This window comes from Perca flavescens, chromosome 10 (genome assembly GCF_004354835.1).
Source record: "Perca flavescens isolate YP-PL-M2 chromosome 10, PFLA_1.0, whole genome shotgun sequence".
In the NCBI taxonomy this organism is placed as follows: domain Eukaryota; kingdom Metazoa; phylum Chordata; class Actinopteri; order Perciformes; family Percidae; genus Perca; species Perca flavescens.
The window spans coordinates 16,080,643-16,099,309 of NC_041340.1; the positions used below are offsets into that span (position 1 = coordinate 16,080,643).

The following is an 18,667-nucleotide window of genomic DNA, read 5'->3' on the forward strand; positions in this document are numbered from 1 at the left end:
CAGTAATTTTACACATGTATATTAACTTAGCCTTTAATAGCTAGAACGTAGGAATCAATCCTTTACTTGACCGTAGACAACTCTACGTGAGCATGTCGACACCATGGGAATAGTACCATTCTCAACCCGTGTCGCTTGGTAACTGAATAGAAATAGCACCCCATCCCTATTTTCATTTTTTAAAACAAAACTTTTGTAATCTAACCCCTCTCAAAAAAGAAGAATCGCTCATTCACATAGTCAATTGTGCCTCACTACACTGCACTCCAGTGGAGCAACAATGTAAATGTCCATGTTGAATGGACATGATAAAGAGTTCAGAGTTCAGCAGGTCAGGGCCGTTTCAGGCACGCAGAAGCCGCTATAAGCTGCTAGCATTGCAAATATTGATGCTGCAACAATATCCAGCCGACTGCCCTCAGGCCAGCAGGGACCTGAAGAGCCCACATTCAGAGTCTAATGTACAGTACAACGTAGCAGTGGATTTGTGACATGATCAGAGCTCCGACAAACTTCCAGACAATTTCTTGTTTGGTGTTATATCTTGTAAAGCAATGGACGTCTTCAACATTCTTGAGATCTTCACATGCCAGGATCTCTTCACGTTTCCTTTTTTGTTTGCACATCACATCGATACACAAGATTTTAGATGGAGAGATAAATATGAAATGTTAAAGGTTTAAAGCTGCAAACTCAAAGCTCAAAGTATCTCTGGTTAAAAGTGAATTACTATTTTTGAGTTTTGATGTTGCCTTTAAGGCAAGAGTGCTATCGAATCAGAGCGGTACTGGCTCTGAAGACCAGATAGAAGGGCTATTGGCAGGAACTTATTTGGATGTACTGATAGTGGTCATCCTAAGGATGTAAAACATTTGTAAACATTTGACTTCCAATACATTTGAGGTTTGGGTTTGCGTTGCTGCATGTCAGGCAAAAAAGTGCTATAATTCATCTCTCTATTGAAATAGCAAGACATTTTGTTTTTTGTTCACAACAGATTTTTCACTACGAGTGAATACAAATGCGCATCTGGAAGTTAAACAGCGCTTACAAGTTCAGAGAGGTTTCTCTGTCTGATCATATCTGAAGCTTGTGTTACAGAGAAGCTGAAAGACACCACATAGACTCAAAACCAAGTCAGTTATGGATCCATGTGGTTTAACCATCATGTAAATGTTGCACCAGTTTTGTAGTAGTATACAGATAAATAACTGAACAAAAATATAAAGCCAATCTTTGTTCTCAGGAGACATGTAGGAGTTAAAGTCCTTAAGTTGTATATACATTATGTATATTTATACACTTAATAATTTTTTACTTTTCAGTAAAAGGGGCTCCACAAAATATGACAATATGCCATACTTAATGAAGTAAGTCACAGACTTATTTTAGAACGGAGGAACACTTCCACTCCCATCTGAAAGAGACAAAAAAAGGGAAGAGAGAGAAAGAAGACGTTAGTGATGTATTTTCAGAAATGTTTTTTTCATCTCTTTTAACAAGACTAAGCTAAAAGAAAAGAGACAGATTCTTACCTTTGTGGAAGCACTGTGGCGATGGATGACATTGGAGTTGATACAACTCAGGTTGTTGCCCTAAGCCAGGGGCGATCGAGGCACCTGCCCCAAACATGGGTTCCAGGACAGCCAGTTCCTCTAGGAGGGACTGATTGCAAGACACAGCGGGCATGGGCGAGACGATGGGCGTGGAGGTGGCAGGGCTGGGGGAGGCAGTGAGGATGAGGGGAGGGGAAGCTGGGATGGAGGAGCAAGAGGACACAGGAGATGACACCACCTCAATCTCCATTGCTTCCTCCGCTAGCCCCTCTCCTTCTGCCATGGCCCCGGCCTCAGCAGCCACAGTCGCCCCGCACCCAACCATGGAGTTACATTGCGCCAATTGGACGCTACAGAAGTGGCCCACTCCCTCAAACTGGGAGGGTTGGTGCCAGCACACTGAGGTTTGAGGGGAGATTGGGCTGGAGGGATTGGGCATAGGGGAGGGGGAGGGGGAGGAGAGGCCAGGGGACTGAGGAGGAATGAAGTTGTCTTGGAGGAGGGTTTCTAGGATGCTCTCTTCAAACCGAGAGTCATCATCGTCGAGGAACATGGGAATGTCCAGACCTCTCCATGTTTTGATGGGATAAAACTCCCTAAGCATGTGGACTGAATCAACATCAGCAGTTTCAACGGCGGGAGACAGGAAGGGGGAGGGAGGGGAGGATGAAGGTGACATGGAGGGAGGAGAGAGTTTGGACAGGAGTGGATCCAGGTAGAATCCCTCTGCCAGTGAGCTGATGTGCTGAGCTAAGAGGGAGATTTCTGCCCTCTCCTTCTCCCTCTCTCTCTCTAGGGAGAAGAAGGAGAGGCAGGGCTGTTTGCCGGGTGATGCCTCAGGAGTGAGGAGGCCCTCAGGGGGATACTGGAGGTGCCCCAGTGGTAAATCTACATACAGTGGACCCCGAACCTCGGGCAGGGTCATCACTGTGCAGTCGCCATCTCCAGGGCTGTCAGGTGTGGGGGGCAGTTTCTCATAAAGAGCTCCACTGCCATGCTCGACAGAGAAGAGGAAGTCAGTGGATAGAGTCGGTAGCTTGAGCGGGAGCTTGGTGGACAGGGTGGTGGGGGGGGAGGGGCTGGAGGTGGTAGTTGGTGGAGCTGAGGAGGAAGCTGAAGGGGCCATTGAGGTGGTGGTTGCGGTGGCTGTTGTAGCAGAGGGCGGAGGAGTGGTAGTGCCAGCGGGGTCGAAGCTGAAGAGGGGTTCACCGAATGGGAAGCTAGACCCAGCAACATGGGGAGTGTAGGGTGGTGTGCACACAAACTCTTTGGTCTGCTGAGCTTGTGAGGTGGGGACAGGGGGGAGAGGCAGGGGGAGAGCTGGCAGTGGAGGGTCGAGCTGGAAGGACGGCGGCAGAAGAATGTTCTGGGTCAAAAAGTCTAAGTCTGCTACTGTTTCAACAGTGACTGGAGTGGGAGAGGAGGCAGCTGAGGGGCTTTCAGTGGGATGCTGCTGAAAGAAGCTGTCTTCCTCCAGAGAGGAGATACTGGAGCGAGGGTCACCCTCCACCTGCATGGCCTCAGCAGCAGAGCTCCCTGGTTCATCAGAGGAGCCCACACTGCAGCCAGCAGTGCTGAAGTCAAAGGACTGGGCTGACAAGCCACTGCTGCCTGGGGTGAAGACTTGGTCTGGGCTGGACAGGGTTTCTGGAGACTGGAGGCTCAGACCCTCCTGCTGAGAGGTACCGCCACTAAGAACCAGGGTCAGCTGGGTGTGCTCTGAGCTGAGCTGCTGACGCACTGACCAGGCCTCAGACTCACTGAGAGAGAAGAAGAAGAAACAAAGGAGAAACCGAAAGTTAGGATGGTTGTTTTTCTCTGTATTCATCATTCTTTTGCCCCCAAATTGATGACTGGTGTGTGGTTTGAAAAAAACGCAGTAAATACCTGATGATGTAGTTGTTGCTGATGATGGGGATTTCTCCGGGCTGCAGCTGAAGTACCATGTAGAGCCAAACCCACGATTGGTCCTGAGCTTGCACACGCACCACCATTTCAGCTCTGCCCTCTCCTCCTTCTCTCACTGTTGAACAACAGTCACAGCACAAGTTGGCATCTTGTATGTAATCATATTAATCATCATAGTGTTTTTCACTGTGTGGATGTGCCAGTGGGCACGATGTGTGTGTAATTGTGTGGGCATGGATGGTTGTAACTGGAAGGTATGTGTGAAGAGTACACTTACATAGGCTGCGGTGTTGAGCGGAGGCATGTGACAGATCCTGTGGGTGGAGGAGGCTGTACCAGGAGCAAGAGCGTAAAGCTGTCACATCAAAGCCGAGATAGGCGCTCACACTGTAGGAGAGAGTGGGTGGTGATATGTTAGGAGCATAATTTTTTAACCATTTAGTGATCTCATCAACAGACTAATATACCATTAAATATTAAAGCAACAGGTGGAGGTGAGGATCAGCTATTTGTGTGAACTCACTTGTCCTGGGCAGTCTGCAGCCTCATGTCCCGGCTATGCTGGGAGTGGAAGTAGGCCAGAAACAAGTTGGCCTCAGCAAGAGGAGGGGTGGAGGTTGACTCCCTCTCTGCCCTGGGGCTGGAGCGGGTCGGGTGGGGCTCCAGAGGGGAGCAGAAACACACCCATACGGGGTTGGATGTCCAGTAGGACCCAGTGGCAGTAGAGGCAGCGGGGGGAGAGAGGCAGCGAGCTCGGATCAGAACCAGCTTGTTCCCAGCACTCTGCCTCCGCACGGACTTGGAGGTGTTAAAACGGCAGCGGAAGAGACGGTCTGTGGAGGAGGAGAAGATGAGAGGGGGGTTATTAAAAATCATATTTGGTCGTCAGTTGGCATTAGACTTGTGAATTTAATTTAATGTTTGTCTTACCCATCTCAAGTGACGTGGTGGTTGACAGGTTGCTCCTCATGTTAAAATGGTCTGAGGTGTCGATAATATCATACACACTGTCCCCCTGTGCCACAAGATCCACCTGAAAAATTACAAACAGAAACGTTATTTATTAAGCCCAAAGTAGAGCTTGAATAGTATTACTGAACTACGAATGAATCGGTTCTGTGTAGACTCACCATGGAGTGTCCGAGGTGGTCGGAGACGCTATCTGACAGGTACAGGAGCTTCCCTTCCCCAGTCAGCAGCATCAAAAAACCTGGCAGCGCCTGCATCAACTCCGACAGTTCGAGGAAAGACAGAAACCCTGCGCTCTCCTCAGCAGTTTCCGCTTCTAGAGAGAAAAAAATGGGACAGGAAAGATATTTGTTAATAAACCTGAACCTAATAAGAATGAACACAACATACCTGATCTCCGCAATAAGAAAAACAGTGGCCGCAGTGTATTTCAGCACCATGGACAGCGGCGCGGCTGTATATATGGTGCTAAAGCATTTCAGCACCACGGACAGCGACAAACTTCTATTAAACGCGTTAACGAGCTTGTATATCGACTATTTGCGAATAATGAATGACCCACAGCTCTACGGTTTTTCCAAATGAGATATGTATCAAGTCAATTGCCTGCAGTGCCACTAAAACACTTGTTGATTTCCACCACTGAGAGATTTCAGTCTGTCAATGCAGCACATGACATTCATCAACAGGTCGTTTTATTCAGAGTAAATTCATTCTTACCTTGAGTGAAGAAGACGGAGTTCCTGGTGTACATGCAGGCAAGTGACATGATGTGCAGGTATGAGAGCCGCGCTTTATCTGCATCGGATATGGGCAACAAGTCCTTCAGGCTCCGGATCTCCGCGTTGATCTGGTCCCGTCGAGCCTTGGATGCTCCTTTGGTTGAGCGGTACATTGTGGCCGGTGGTTGCGGTGAACTATCGAAATTCCTCCAGATGTGCGTTGGAGAGTTGAGAGCGGAGTGTTGTTTAACGCCTTGCCTCGGCTGGAGTCGGGGTGCCCTGTCTCCGAGATGTGTTAAGAGACAGGTTGTAAAAGTGGAAAAGCTCTGAGGTGTGTTATTGGACTTTCATCTCAGCTAGGTTTGTTTTTCAGAGAAAGGTTATAAAACCTTCTCATGCCCTGTCTCTGTCTGCTTTAGTTCCACCACAGCGCCCAGCTCGGATGCTGGCAGGCTGCTGGATGTCTGTCCCCCCTCTCAGAGTGCAGGTGAATCGGCGGCTGTGGTAGCCGTCTCTCGCACAGAAGTCCGTAACCCGTAAATCTGGTTGAGGGACTCTGCTCGCCAGTCACTTATATAGTCTGGGACTCCACCGGAGCAGGGGGGCTCCCAACACACCGACACCGACGTAAAACGGAGGGAGGGGGTGGAGAAGAAGGGTGGGGGGGCGAGGCGAGGGTGATAGATATGTCTCATATCAGTGTAGCAATGGTGAAACTCTCCCCCTCCCTTTCCCGTGCCCTCTCCTTTCGGTGACACTTCATCGACGTCAGCGCTTCCCTCTACTCGGTGATGACGTCGGTCTGAAATCGGGAGCTCCGGCGACGCAAAAAGCCCGATTTGGACAAAACCGAGTAAGGGGCGGAGCAAGCGTAAAACGTAAACGGAGTCACCGGACTCCGGTGTACTGGAGCAGGAGGAGGGGGTGCAGGGGAGGGGGGATGGGAAGACTGGGTTGCATACGAAAGAAGTCTCTGTGTTTATATGTCTGGCACTTGGTAGGCTACCCGTCACTGCCTGTTTGCCCCGGACCTGTCAGTAAACACGGCAGGTGCTTGTTATGTGCGATTCGATCATTTCACTTTGACCAAATTCACTGTCAACATTTTAAACATGTGAGATTGATGATGCAGAGCTGAACACAACATGCTCAGTCACCTTACAGGAGACTGGCATGGATGCTGAAGCTGTTTCACTTCGCTTCGTCTCTCCGTCGCCTTTTCTGAATGGAAATCATTCTTGAGCAGCTGAAAACACTAATGGATGCATAATCCTACACAGAATGTGCCTCCATTTTTAACATGTTAGACATGAACGCTGCGCTTCTATCATGCCTTCACTGCAAGTGTCTTGTTAAGAGGCAATCTTCAGCATTTTTGAGCATTTATTTCTCAATACTGGCGATAAGAAATAATCTGAAACACTACATGCAATTTTTTATATATGCACTGTGATCCATGTCAGAGTTAAATCTCCATTGCCTTGTGATGGACAGTAAAGTTTTTAGGGTTTAATAATTAACAGGCGAGAACAGACCAACTCTGAGTGGATTTGCGTTGGAGGCTGTGGTTTTGATTGTAGAATAAAAACATGGACTCGCAGAAACAATCAGAGCATGATCAACTGCAAATCACTGAAAGAAACAAAACAAACAGCTGGCCAGTTTGACCAGCAAGGCGCTCAAAAACCAGTTTAGACCATCAAACACCAGCAACGATCTTATTATAATAATTTATTATTATTATTATTTTAATCTTTTTATAATTCTCTTTATAACTGTGAATGAACGACGTTTGTGTGTGACTTGGCGCTTTGTTCTCTTCCTCCGTTTAAAACTTACAAGGACGATCTTCATAATGAAAAGTGAAGTCATTTTAATGAATGACATTCATGATTAATGTGACGCGCGCGCAAATAGCAGCCAGTATTGAGCAACCTGCAAACCTGTCACCAGTCGCATGTGAGGTAAACCGTGTTTCTAAAAATAGGTCTGGTGACCAACACAAGGACTGCGAGGCGCGCCCCTGCATCCCGCTCCGATCGTCCTATTTATAGATACGATTTCCCTTTTAACGTCCTTAAATAGATCTGTAGTATGTGCTTCACATGTGGATCCGAGCACAGACACACACCTGGATCTGTGCCGCTGTCCACAGTCATGTTTCATCCGGATACATTACGATGGTGCGTGCGTGCGTGCGTGCGTGCGTGCGTGCGTGCGTGTGTGTGTGTGTGTGTGTGTGTGTGTGTGTGTGTGTGTGTGTGTGTGTGTGTGTGTGTGTGTGTGTGTGTGTGTGTGTGTGTGTGTGTCCATTTCTAATGGAATACAGAACCTGGTCTATATCTACTTCAGATGAATAAAGATGAATGTAGAGTCAAGTGGATGAGGCCCATTTGTCAAAAGGTATTGCTTACTTTGGCCTACTGTTTACCTACTTTGACAGTTTTTAATATGCAAAAGATAGCTCATTGATGAATCATCCTGCTTCTTGTTTCAGCTTCACTTGATTCAGTACCTGTGTGTGGTTTTTCTCCTTTGAAGTTTGTTTTTGTCTCATATTTCTTATTGGATGACTAAGCCATCTCTGCTTCCTCTTCTATAGTTGTATTTCCATCAGTGCTTCCTGTTACCAGACGATCAGAGAAGAATGGCGGATTTGCACATAGAGGTACTGATTAATTTACTTTTTCCACTAAAATGACCCACAGTCATCACTTTCAATGTGTACAGGTTAAATTAGCTTCACTTGAGCTCTTGAAGTCATACAAATGAGAAAAATGAGTTTGTCATCTCTGCTCCACATCACATGGACGAGTAGCGCCTCCAGAGCAGATAGAAATACATCACACACCAGTCTGTTGCTGCAGTGGGGACTATAATGTGTCATGACAGTGACATCAGTTTTCCTTTTGGCTATTCTGGATGCAGCATTATACACATTCATTAGAGCAGTTCACTCAGAGAAGACATAATTGTACAGAGGTTGTGCAAATCTACTTTCTTTTTTAAAGAGCCGGACTAAAATTGATTCATGCTTTTTGTTTCAGGTGCATCTAATAACATTTCACTTGGTTTGATGTTGGCCATGTTGCATGAGTTTATAGGTAAAAATCATCCAGATGTAATTCCTTCTCCTGGACTTAATGAATACAACAGGTGCCCCAGGTGAGTCCCCTAACCGGGAAAGCATAGTGAGAGTATAAGTGTGAGATATCTTGAGTTTAGAGTCCAATTGTTCTCTCTGCCTTCAGAACGTTTAGTTTAAAGGTGGGGTAGGCAGTTTTTTGGGAAAAAGCCAAACAAACACGCCAGAATTTGAAAATATAACCCTCCTCCTACTGCTCTCCCCTCTATCTCCTAAGCTCCTCCAACCAGACGAGCATGGCCATATGTACGCATTTTATACAGTAACCTATATGAGTCCTAGTCATTCATTTCAATCATCCTGATCATGATTATGTTCCTGATGTCATCATACAGTATAGTGGCAATTCTATGAGAATTATTGCGTGTTTTCTTTGCAAACATGTGGGCCTGTAAAGCCCTTTGAGATGCTGTGATTTAAGTTGTCAATATCGGCAAAGCAATTCAGAGATTGAGAGAAAATGTTGTAGTTTAGCTTTCTGCTAACTGTAGCTGTGAGCTTTTGGCTACGGTTAGCAGAAGGCTAAACTATTGTCGACATTTTCTCTCTATCTCTAAGACCCTTCTCAAATATTGCGTTTATAGTCAGATGCACTGTTAGACTCTCTCTCTCTCTTTGAGAAGACTGTCTTCCTTTTCAGGATTGCTTTGCAGTGTATTTAGTTGTCGCCAACTTTTTCTGCAGGATTTTTCGCTATTGAATCAGGCTTTCACCATCTGAAGACGTGTACGCGCGTCTAGAACAGCCAATAGGAACACCCTCTCTCTGGAATGGCATGTGATTGGCCAGAGTCCCCAGTCACAGGCTAGATATTCTAAAGCCTGAAAATGGAGCAAGGAGGAGGTGCAGAGGTCTAGTATTCTCTCAGACAACTTGAATTACAATATGTTAAAGGTTATTGTGGAATTTTTGTCCAATGACGCAAAACAAAACTGCCTACCCCAACTTTAAGTCAGCAACTCCATGTGGACAAAACTGGAGCATTTGTCAGCAGTGGCAATGTGTTCTTGTTGTTTAGGAATGATAATAAAAATATGATGTGTTCAGTTTGGTCTTGTGTAGTATATTCATAACTGTATATTAGCAGTGTCTAGTCGCCACATATGCTTCAGTAGTGTCTCAGCCCTTATTTTTACAGCATGATGTCATGTTTTATGGGTTTATTTGTGCAGGTAAGGACGTTGGATTACATTTGAAACTTGCTACTGCAAAAAGGGTTGTTTATTATATCGACCCACACCACTTCCCATTCAATAAAGCACCAAACTCTTCTGATCCTGACATTCTCCTCAGGAACTACCTCATACTGCATTATGGCATTTCCTTCCCCCAGAGTCGTATTGTTTAAACAACCTTCCACCCTTCACCAGTAGTCTGGCTGTTGAAATGCTTGTGTCCAAAGGTCTTCAGGTTATGGTCCTCTGCATCTTGGTGTCATTAGCAACATAACCACTCCAGCATCCTTGTTTCCTGTAGAAAAAATACAGAAAATTGACCAGACAACACATTTAAGTCTGCTGCATCATTAACTAGCCTATAAGCAATTTGTGGCCTTGTCTTATATTGGCTATCATTAGAGTAATTAATGATAGACAACAATCTTTAACTATAAAAAAGGATTATTTTCCAAAGGGCGACTGACTACAAAATTACTTTTTCCCTGGGTTTGACCTTGTAGGCTGTCACCATCAACCACAAATTAATTTGACAGTGAATTTGAACACAATTTGTTTAATTTCCTAAACCCCATATTCATTATTACTGACCATTTTTTGACATGTATCATCTAAGCCTTTTTTTGTGATTTATGATTGTGTGAAACTTTCAGACTCTCAATCATATGTGGTGGGTGTTGTTGTCTCACTGTGTTGCTCTCAAATGATGTCTCAGCTTTTAAATTATCATCTTGGAAAAGACATATTTTCCTAACAGGCATTAAAGCTGCCAAAAAGTGTTCTCTTTATGTAGGAAATCTCCACACATGATTAAAAAAGCCCAATCAATTAATACTTACCTTGATATGATTAATTTGGATCTTGGACACAAGGGTGCATGGTGCCAGGGAGGAAACCATTCTAGCCTGGCAATTTATGTGTTATAGTCATCATTTTTTTTTTGCTTTCTTATTGAATTCTGGTTAATTTTTTTCCTGTAGAATTTAATATGAGATGCTTGGGATAATGAAGGGGTGGGGGGTTATTTATTCTTTCTTAATTCTTGTTGGGAACCAAAGTGCTTCACAGTTACTATTAAATACGATATGCTGATGACCTGAGGGTTCTACATCTGGACCTGTATGGGATCAGCAACACACTGATACAAACCAATTTGGAGTGCCCAGGACGCTGTGGAGTCTCTGTTAATAACTGTGCAGCTAATTTAAAATTGTTAACAGACATGCTACAGCTTCTTGGTCTAAACAAGAATATATTGCATTACAATACTTAAGACCTAAGAAGATAAAATAATGGAGGATTTGTTTGAGCTGTTAGCAAGATAAGAAAGGACATAGTTCGGCAATATTTTTTAGCCATGCTACCAGCGTGGATCAATGTCGTTCCACCACCTTAGTCCAGACTGAAATATCTCAACAACTACTCAATCAGCTGGCACAACATTTTGCACAGACATCCCATGGTTCCCAGGGGAAGCATCGTAATGACTTTGGAGATCATCTGACTTTTCCTTTAGCACCACCATGATGTTTACATTTATGGTTTTGAGTGAAATATATCAACAACTATTGGATGGTTTACTGTGAAATTTGGAACAGATATTCATGTCTTCCTCAGGATGAATTGTAATAACTCTGATGATCCCCTGATTTTTCATCTAGAAGCCAGGGAACCTAAAGTACTGTTGTAAAATTTCAGTTGTCCGATTTAGGGCATAATGTCACTGTTGTTGATTATGATTTCACTGCAGGCACTAATCACCTGAAGACAATTATGTAAAATGACCAAATTTGAAAGTTCCACAAATACATAAAACTATAAGTTCATAATTTCCATACCGTATAAAACCCAGTGTATACACAGTTATTCATTATAACACAGCAACACAAATCCTCTTCACTCTAACCTAATAAGTAATATGAGCATTTCAAGCAGAGCAACAGGTTTTATGGTAAAGTTGTTTGAATAGAGCATGACTGTGAGTCTGCTGCGGCACATGTGAATCTCATTTTCACTGGATTTTTAACTAAGCACACATCACTTTCTTCAAGATGTGTTTTCAAAGATTGCCTTTTTTTACGGCACTGGCAGACTTTCTCTGGGCAAAAATAGTACACATATGTATGCAGGAGCTTCCAGAACAAAAACACTCAAAGTTTTTTTTTTTTTTCTGTCCAGCAGTCTCGTAGGAACTTAAGCTGTCCTGGTGTCCCACACACTCTCTTGTCTCAAGCGCTGCCATTGTTGCAGTTGTCATGATAATCCCTGCCATTATGAGACAGGGTTGGGTTGGTATCATAGGTGGGTGGCAGAGAAGAACATGGCTGTGGAGAGGCGGATGGGTGAAGAGCGAGGGGTCGGAGGGATGAGTGCCTCGTCTCCCTGACAGCAAATGGACTCAAATGAATCCAATTAGTGGGCCGTCTTTGTGCCAGAAACTCCTGTTTGTCTCAGTATTCATGTGGAGGCTCATTTAGTCTTATCACCCTCTTTAGCACAATTATTCGTCCTGGCACATTAAGCCGAGCACTCACTCATTCAGTAATTTTTCCGCTCGGTGAGTCATTCATTTTTACACTCAATAACTCTTTTACTCAGTCACTCATTCACAGGGGCATGTCTGGTACATTTTGAATGGCTGTCTGGGTTAGGTTTGGTTGTTTTCAAATGTAATTTATTATAACATTTCAGACAGACAGAGAGTAAATAATGTGTTGCTTTAGCCCGACGAGCTAACGGTCAGTAACGGATGAACAAGATGCTAACATCTCAGTGAGGCTGTACTCAGGCACCGCTTGACCAACTGCCACTTTGCTCGTTTGAAAGCCATGATGTCTCTCTCTCTCTCATGGGTGGGCCAAATTCTCTGGGCGGGCAAAGCAGAGAAAGGGGAGGTAACCTTGCTCCTTATGACCTCATGAGGAGAAGATTCCAGATCGGCCCATCTGAGCTTTCATTTTCTCAAAGGCAGAGCAGGATACCCAGGGCTCAGTTTACACCTATCACCATTTCTAGCCACTGGGGGACCATAGGCAGGCTGGGGGAATGCATATTAATGTTAAAAAACCTCATAAAGTGACATTTTCATGCCATGGGACCTTTAAAGCTGTGGTAGACAGTTGTTTTTTGTGATATAGGGCAAAAACTCTATAATAATCTTTCAGCATAAAGAAAACTATACCTCTACATCTTCTCTTGGCTCTGTTTTCAGGCTTAGCTTAGGCTATGGGCTAGAATATCTAGCCCGTGACGAGGGACTTTGGCCACTCACAGGTTATTTCAGAGGGTGTTCCTATTGGCTGTTCTACAAATGCAGATGCATGTTTTCACATGTCTTCAGATGGTGAAAGCCTGATTCAATGGCAGAAAATCCTGCAGAAAAAGTTGCTATTGCAGCACTGGCAACAACTGCCAAGCTACCCCACAAAGGTAGACAGACTTCTCAAAGAGAGAGAGTCTAAAGAGTGTCTAACAATAAATGCAATAAAACACGCTTCAATATCTGCAAAGAGTTTCAGAGATGGAGAGAATATGTTGCTAAATTCATGTTTATGTAGCAAGCTAGAGCCTCGAATCACAGCATGTCGTCTCAAAGGGCTTTACAGGCCCACAAGCAAAGAAAACAGGACAGTACAATGGCATCAGGATCACAATCAGGATGATTGAAATGGATGACTAGTACTCGTATAGGTCACTGTATAAAACGCGTGCATATGCCCAAGCACGTCTGGTAGGAGAGGCTTTGGGCAGAGAGGACAGCTGCAGGATGAGGGCTATATTTTCAAATTCTGGTGTTTGATTTTTTGCCTTTTCCAGAAAACTGACTACACCCGCTTTAACTCACTCTGATATTCTATTATGCTCACTTACTTATTCCCTGTGTTTAAGTTGCTTTCTCATTCACTCACCTTCACTCACTCACATATTATCTTGCTCAATCTCACTCATTCAATCTCTCACAGGCCTCCTCACTCACTTATTTACTCAATTATTCACACGATTACACTCACTTACCAACACTTCCTCCACACACACACACACACACACACACACACACACACACACACACACACACACACACACACACACACACACACACACACACACACACACACTGAGCAGATGTACAAAGCGCAGGAGTGTTCTGGCTCATTCTGTACACACACACACACACACACACACACACATACCCACACACACACTCGTACAGTCGCCAACAGGTGTGACTTTCACAGCTTCGGCCGTTGGCATAGATTGAAACTGCGGATGAGGGACGAGCAGCATGTTCCTCCACAACCTTAGTCATCACATCACAGGGAACAAAGAGGATAGATCATCAGTCTCTGCAGCAGCTCCATCTTTGTATGACTTTTAAGAGTTTATTACAGATAATAAGAGTTTATTACAGATAAAATGTCAACACTTTACTGACAATGAGGGATAGATTGCGTTTATCTCAAATGTAAATGGGTTTATAAAAAAGTGAATTATTTCTGGACCACTTCAGGGTGAAGTGTGCAGGAGATGAGGGGGGGGGGGGAATACTTCCAGGGTAAACAAATTTTAAGTAAGATTTTCAGCCAAAGGTGAAAGATCCTTTTTCCTCTAAGACGGTCTTTTCTTTTTTCTGTTTATTTTTACACCCAGAGAGTCAAGGTCTGTGCTTTGCTTCTTGAAAGGAAGGAGCTAATCTGTCGCCTAGCAACACCTCCCACTCCTGCATCGAAGCGGGAGTGAAAGAGAGAGAGAGGATCTGGAGTAAATAGGAGAGTTAAGAAAGAAAGAGATAGAAATGTAGGGACACAAAGAGGTAGAGGGGAACAGAAAGATGGACATTAGTGTGTGTTATCTGAATCATAGAAGGAGGAGATTGATTGTTACATACAGTACATGTACCGCTTGATACTGCATTATGCTACATATTCACACTTGTGCATCAATGTGTGAATACATAAACAAATAAACAGTCGTTTTCATAGTTTTTTATCATGAATCTTTTGTTTAACCTGAATTTAAAAGGCTGATCAGGGTTTGGGGGTTGTACATTTGTTTCTGCTAGACGTCTCATATGCTGTGCATTACATCTGTTGCTCCCATGTAACAATGTTAACAAATAGATACATTTAAAAAAGGAGATTTCAATAGACAATTCTAGCATTGTCATAGTTTTTGTACAAATGCAGAAGCTAAACCTCATTCATATTATGATACAGTCTGCTGCATTGACAGTGAAAGGAAAAGATAGCCTACTGTACTTTTGGATGTACAGACTGCCTTTTATTAGCATTTTGCTTTTATTTGATAGTAAAGAAGCAGACCAACACTAAACATGGCGAGAAAAAGAAGGTGGTATGACATGCCAAAAAGATCCTAGACTGGATCTAAACCAGAAATACGTTTAGTTGTTATGATAGTATGTAGGTCACCAGGACCCCTGTATATACTGCTTTTTGTGTATGAAATATGTTGCTTTTTTGCAATTTTTACATCATTACATCAGTTCATCAAATGGCTACAAGTATCCAGGGTGAAATCTGATCAAATTACTATTAATATAACCAAGTACAGTGAAGTCGTACAGGAAATGAGGGGAAATAGAGAGGAAGGGACAACACGCAAACAAAGATTCAGTTACGGTTACATGCTACACTTCTTAGACCTCTAGGCCTCCGTGATCCCCCAGCTTGTCTTGAGGGAGATCAAAATTATTATGACAGGATCTGTTTGGGACTGAGAATCTTTTAAAAATGTATGCTTAAAGCTCCATTGTGTAATTTTTTTAGTTGATTCTTAGCAAAAACCCCTTTGTTCTTTCACAAATATGTACTCATTCATGTGTAATTACTTCCACCAACTAATCAAAGTATTCTCGTAAGCGTAGAATCTGCCATTCAGAATCCTTCAGAATACATACGAGCGAGTCGCTCCAATGACGGCCGCCATGTTGCGCCTCCATCTTTAAAATACATTAGCCAAAGAGGGACATACCTCCGCCTTTCACGCTTTTACACTCAGTGGCACTGTGACGAATGCCAGGGAGGGGGAGTAGATTTATCGCGACGCCAGCAGATTTGAAAGCCTGTTGAAGATGGAGGATCACGCCTATTGTCTAGGACATGTAACAGAGTTGCCAAGGAAGTTAAAAAGAGAATTGAAACGACAACGCAACAGGCAAAGCAACAAGACCAAAGTTAATATTGTAGTGGCTTTTCCAAGATGGAAAGGGCTCATAAGGAGCAAGGATTTTAAAAGGGATGCTAAAGTTGCCTGCTACTAAGAGCTAATTTTGGTTACATGATTGTTCATTCTAGAACTAGGCTAGAAAGTAATACTCAGTTGGTTGTCATATACAATTTCACCGCTAGATGGGAGAAATTCTTACACAATGTAGCTTTAAACAGCAAGTGGCCCTCTGGGTGCTTCTCCCACACTCTGGACACATCTGGGTCAGGTGAATTTGTAAGGTCAGTGGTGGTTGCCAATCTTTTTGAATAGTGACCCGTTACAACAAAGACATATCTACTTGCAACCCCCAAAGTAGGATTTCTTAGAGCCCCAAAGAAGTCTTAAAACTTAAGAAAACCATTACAACAAGCATTTTTTTCTGGTTTCCTTTTAATCACCTTGCGACCTCACAAATGTATGTTGTGACCAGTTGTGAGGGTGCAGACCTCCCCAGGTTGGGAACCATGGCTCAATGTGAACCCAATGCATGCTGGGACAGGCTCCAGCCCCCTCTTGACCCAAGAACAGGATATGTGTGGTGGAAAATGTAAGATTCATTAGTTCAGGCCTTAAATTGTGTCTCTAGACTTAACGTTAATAACGTTTGAATGGCAGCAACTGTGAAATAAGGCTGTGGATGTAATGATTCAGTCCATTTCACATATGTGTAATCATAATGCCTGCAATATCTTTTTAGCAGTATTTGAACGTATATGTTATCTGCTGCTGAGTTCACACACCAGCTCCTTCTGACTACATGTCACTCCTGTCAGATCTGTCAACAGACAGATGCAACCTGTGAATATTAAACATACAAACACCCACACATATCTCCACCCACACTCCTGCTCCTCACCTCCCACCTATATCCATCACTCCCTACCTCCCTCCTCGATATGGCTTTGTGAGCCACTAGCCTTGTACCTTTTCTCTTCGCCTTTCAATATCCAGTTTATTTTTAGCAGCCAGGGCATAGAACAGGGGGCAGAAGTTTTTCACTAGGGCTCTTTAGTTGTGTTCAGAATTCTATGTCTCCCCAAGGTCCCTCTGATTATACTTAGACTCGCAGGAGAACATGGGGACAATAACTCTGTAAATAGCCAAGATATTTCTGTTGAGGACAGAGTTCGCCACAAAGGCTTTACAATACTGCATGAGATTGAACATGTGTCTGTGCTCACAGATAAGATCCATATCAGAATACATTTAAGAAAAACTATTTTAGCAAGTATTTATTTAACAGCTAATATTAATAATTATGCATGTTTATATACAATTTGTTTACTGTAACATACCAGCACAGACACTGACTCTTTCTTCCCACAGTAAGTTGGTGCTGATGCGGGGTTGCCATGGTGACGTGATGTAGATGTGTTACATCATGAGAGACCTCCTAGCAGCAGATCTTTCATTGAGACTCCATCTCTACCTTTTCTCTCCCTGCTTCTCTTTGTGTGTGTCTTGCTCCCCTCAATTGACTCTCAGCCTCGATTTCAGACAAAAGGTCAAGAACAGATCAAAGACAAAAGAACACAGACCTGATATCTGCATTTTACATTTTGGTGTTAGCTGAATTTAAATGTGTATCATCTAGACATGTTCAAGATGAGCAGATAGAGCGAGGTGTTGCATAACAAAAGCAGAGAGTGGGTTGACGAGAGTGAGGAAGGAACAGATGTGCTGAATGAGCTTCACATCAGCCAATAAACCATATTTGTACCTTGTTCTTTTCTTAGACTTGGCTCATTTGTCCTCTTTTCCCTCACTCAAAACACATCTCTACTGACCCCTCACATAACTATCATTACAGCTTACATTTTCGTTTTTTCCTCCCCTTCTATGTATGTATTAATTTACTGATTCATTCATTCTGGGCTGATTCATGAATGGATGGGGTCAATTACTTGTCAGCAGTGGCTTGTTTAATTCTTCCCATTGAGGCCTGCTCTCTATCTATAGCGCTCCAAAAATACATTAAAACACAAACAAGACCTGTATGGTGTCAACAAGCTGGAAAACACGTAACAGGTTTTAGACAAGTATTTTTTCCAAGCTTTTAAAAGTAGCCTTTTATTGGATATTATCATCACATTGTTTTGTTAATACAACACTAAATTAGAAATGCTTCTGGTCTCTTAATTACCTGTTGAGAAGCCGGATTGTTGCAGGTATTAGAGGTTTGTTGGGTTTTTACTGGAAAGAGAGGTTTTATCCAATTTAGGAGAGGTTTTAAAAAAGTTATGGGGACAGATGTGAGGAGTCCATTAACTTGTTCACTCTCTGAAGCACCGTTTTGAATTCCTAGTATTTCTGCTACTATATATAATCCTACACTGCATTTCAAAAGGAAATAGTGTACTGTTTACACCACTACGGTCATCAAAAAGTTACTTTGCAGATTCTGATTTTACAGACATCAGGTTATAAAATGTAATGCACTGTTACAGATTTAACTGCCTGACAGAATATAAAGTTGTTCCAATTAGCTCAATCGTAACCAGATGTTTATTAATCAGTAATAATAATGTTATATTAGAACAGGGGCCATTCGGCTGCTTAACAAATATTTTTACTTTTGATATTTACACATTGGTATAATATGCTGATAATACTTGGGAAAAGATAACCATATAATAATAATTGCAAAATCATCCTTTTTTCAAATGCATGTAAAGTATTGACAAACTGAGCTTGTACATTTGATCAAGGGTACAAAATATACAAATGACCATAAAGTATTATTACACCAATTAGGAAAATATTTCATGTTTGACTATTCCTAAGCAAACACATATTCCCTTTGTTTGCCAAAAAGTCATTCGCAAGTAGATGTACAGTTACCGTACATAGTCACATTAGTTATGTTCAGAGTCAATACAACTCCGTGTTAGACCTCTTTTAAGCAAACGTTTAACAAAAGTTATGAAACTCCAATAAAATAAATTCTAATAGACTTGGGAGTTGTAA

General features: G+C 43.0%; 1 protein-coding gene across 1 annotated transcript; it reads right to left on the reverse strand.

Moving 5' to 3' along the window:
• Positions 1 to 1,388: 1,388 nt before the first annotated feature.
• npas4a (neuronal PAS domain protein 4a) lies at positions 1,389 to 5,328 on the reverse strand. Its single transcript, XM_028588583.1, has 8 exons — positions 5,154 to 5,328; positions 4,595 to 4,749; positions 4,395 to 4,497; positions 3,988 to 4,297; positions 3,742 to 3,851; positions 3,444 to 3,579; positions 1,536 to 3,316; positions 1,389 to 1,417 (listed from the first exon to the last, which is right to left on the reverse strand). Exons 1-8 carry the CDS (start codon positions 5,326 to 5,328, stop codon positions 1,389 to 1,391), a joined length of 2,799 nt encoding a protein of 932 aa, XP_028444384.1.
• Positions 5,329 to 18,667: the final 13,339 nt, after the last annotated feature.

Excerpts from the sequence above, each read along its gene's own strand:
- npas4a (XM_028588583.1), bottom strand. The coding sequence starts at position 5,328 with ATGTACCGCTCAACCAAAGGAGCATCCAAGGCTCGACGGGACCAGATC. Across the intron at positions 4,498-4,594 it reads ACCACCTCGGACACTCCATG|GTGGATCTTGTGGCACAGGG; the intron begins GTGAGTCTACAC and ends GTAATTTTTCAG. Across the intron at positions 3,317-3,443 it reads AGCAACAACTACATCATCAG|TGAGTCTGAGGCCTGGTCAG; the intron begins GTATTTACTGCG and ends CTTCTCTCTCAG.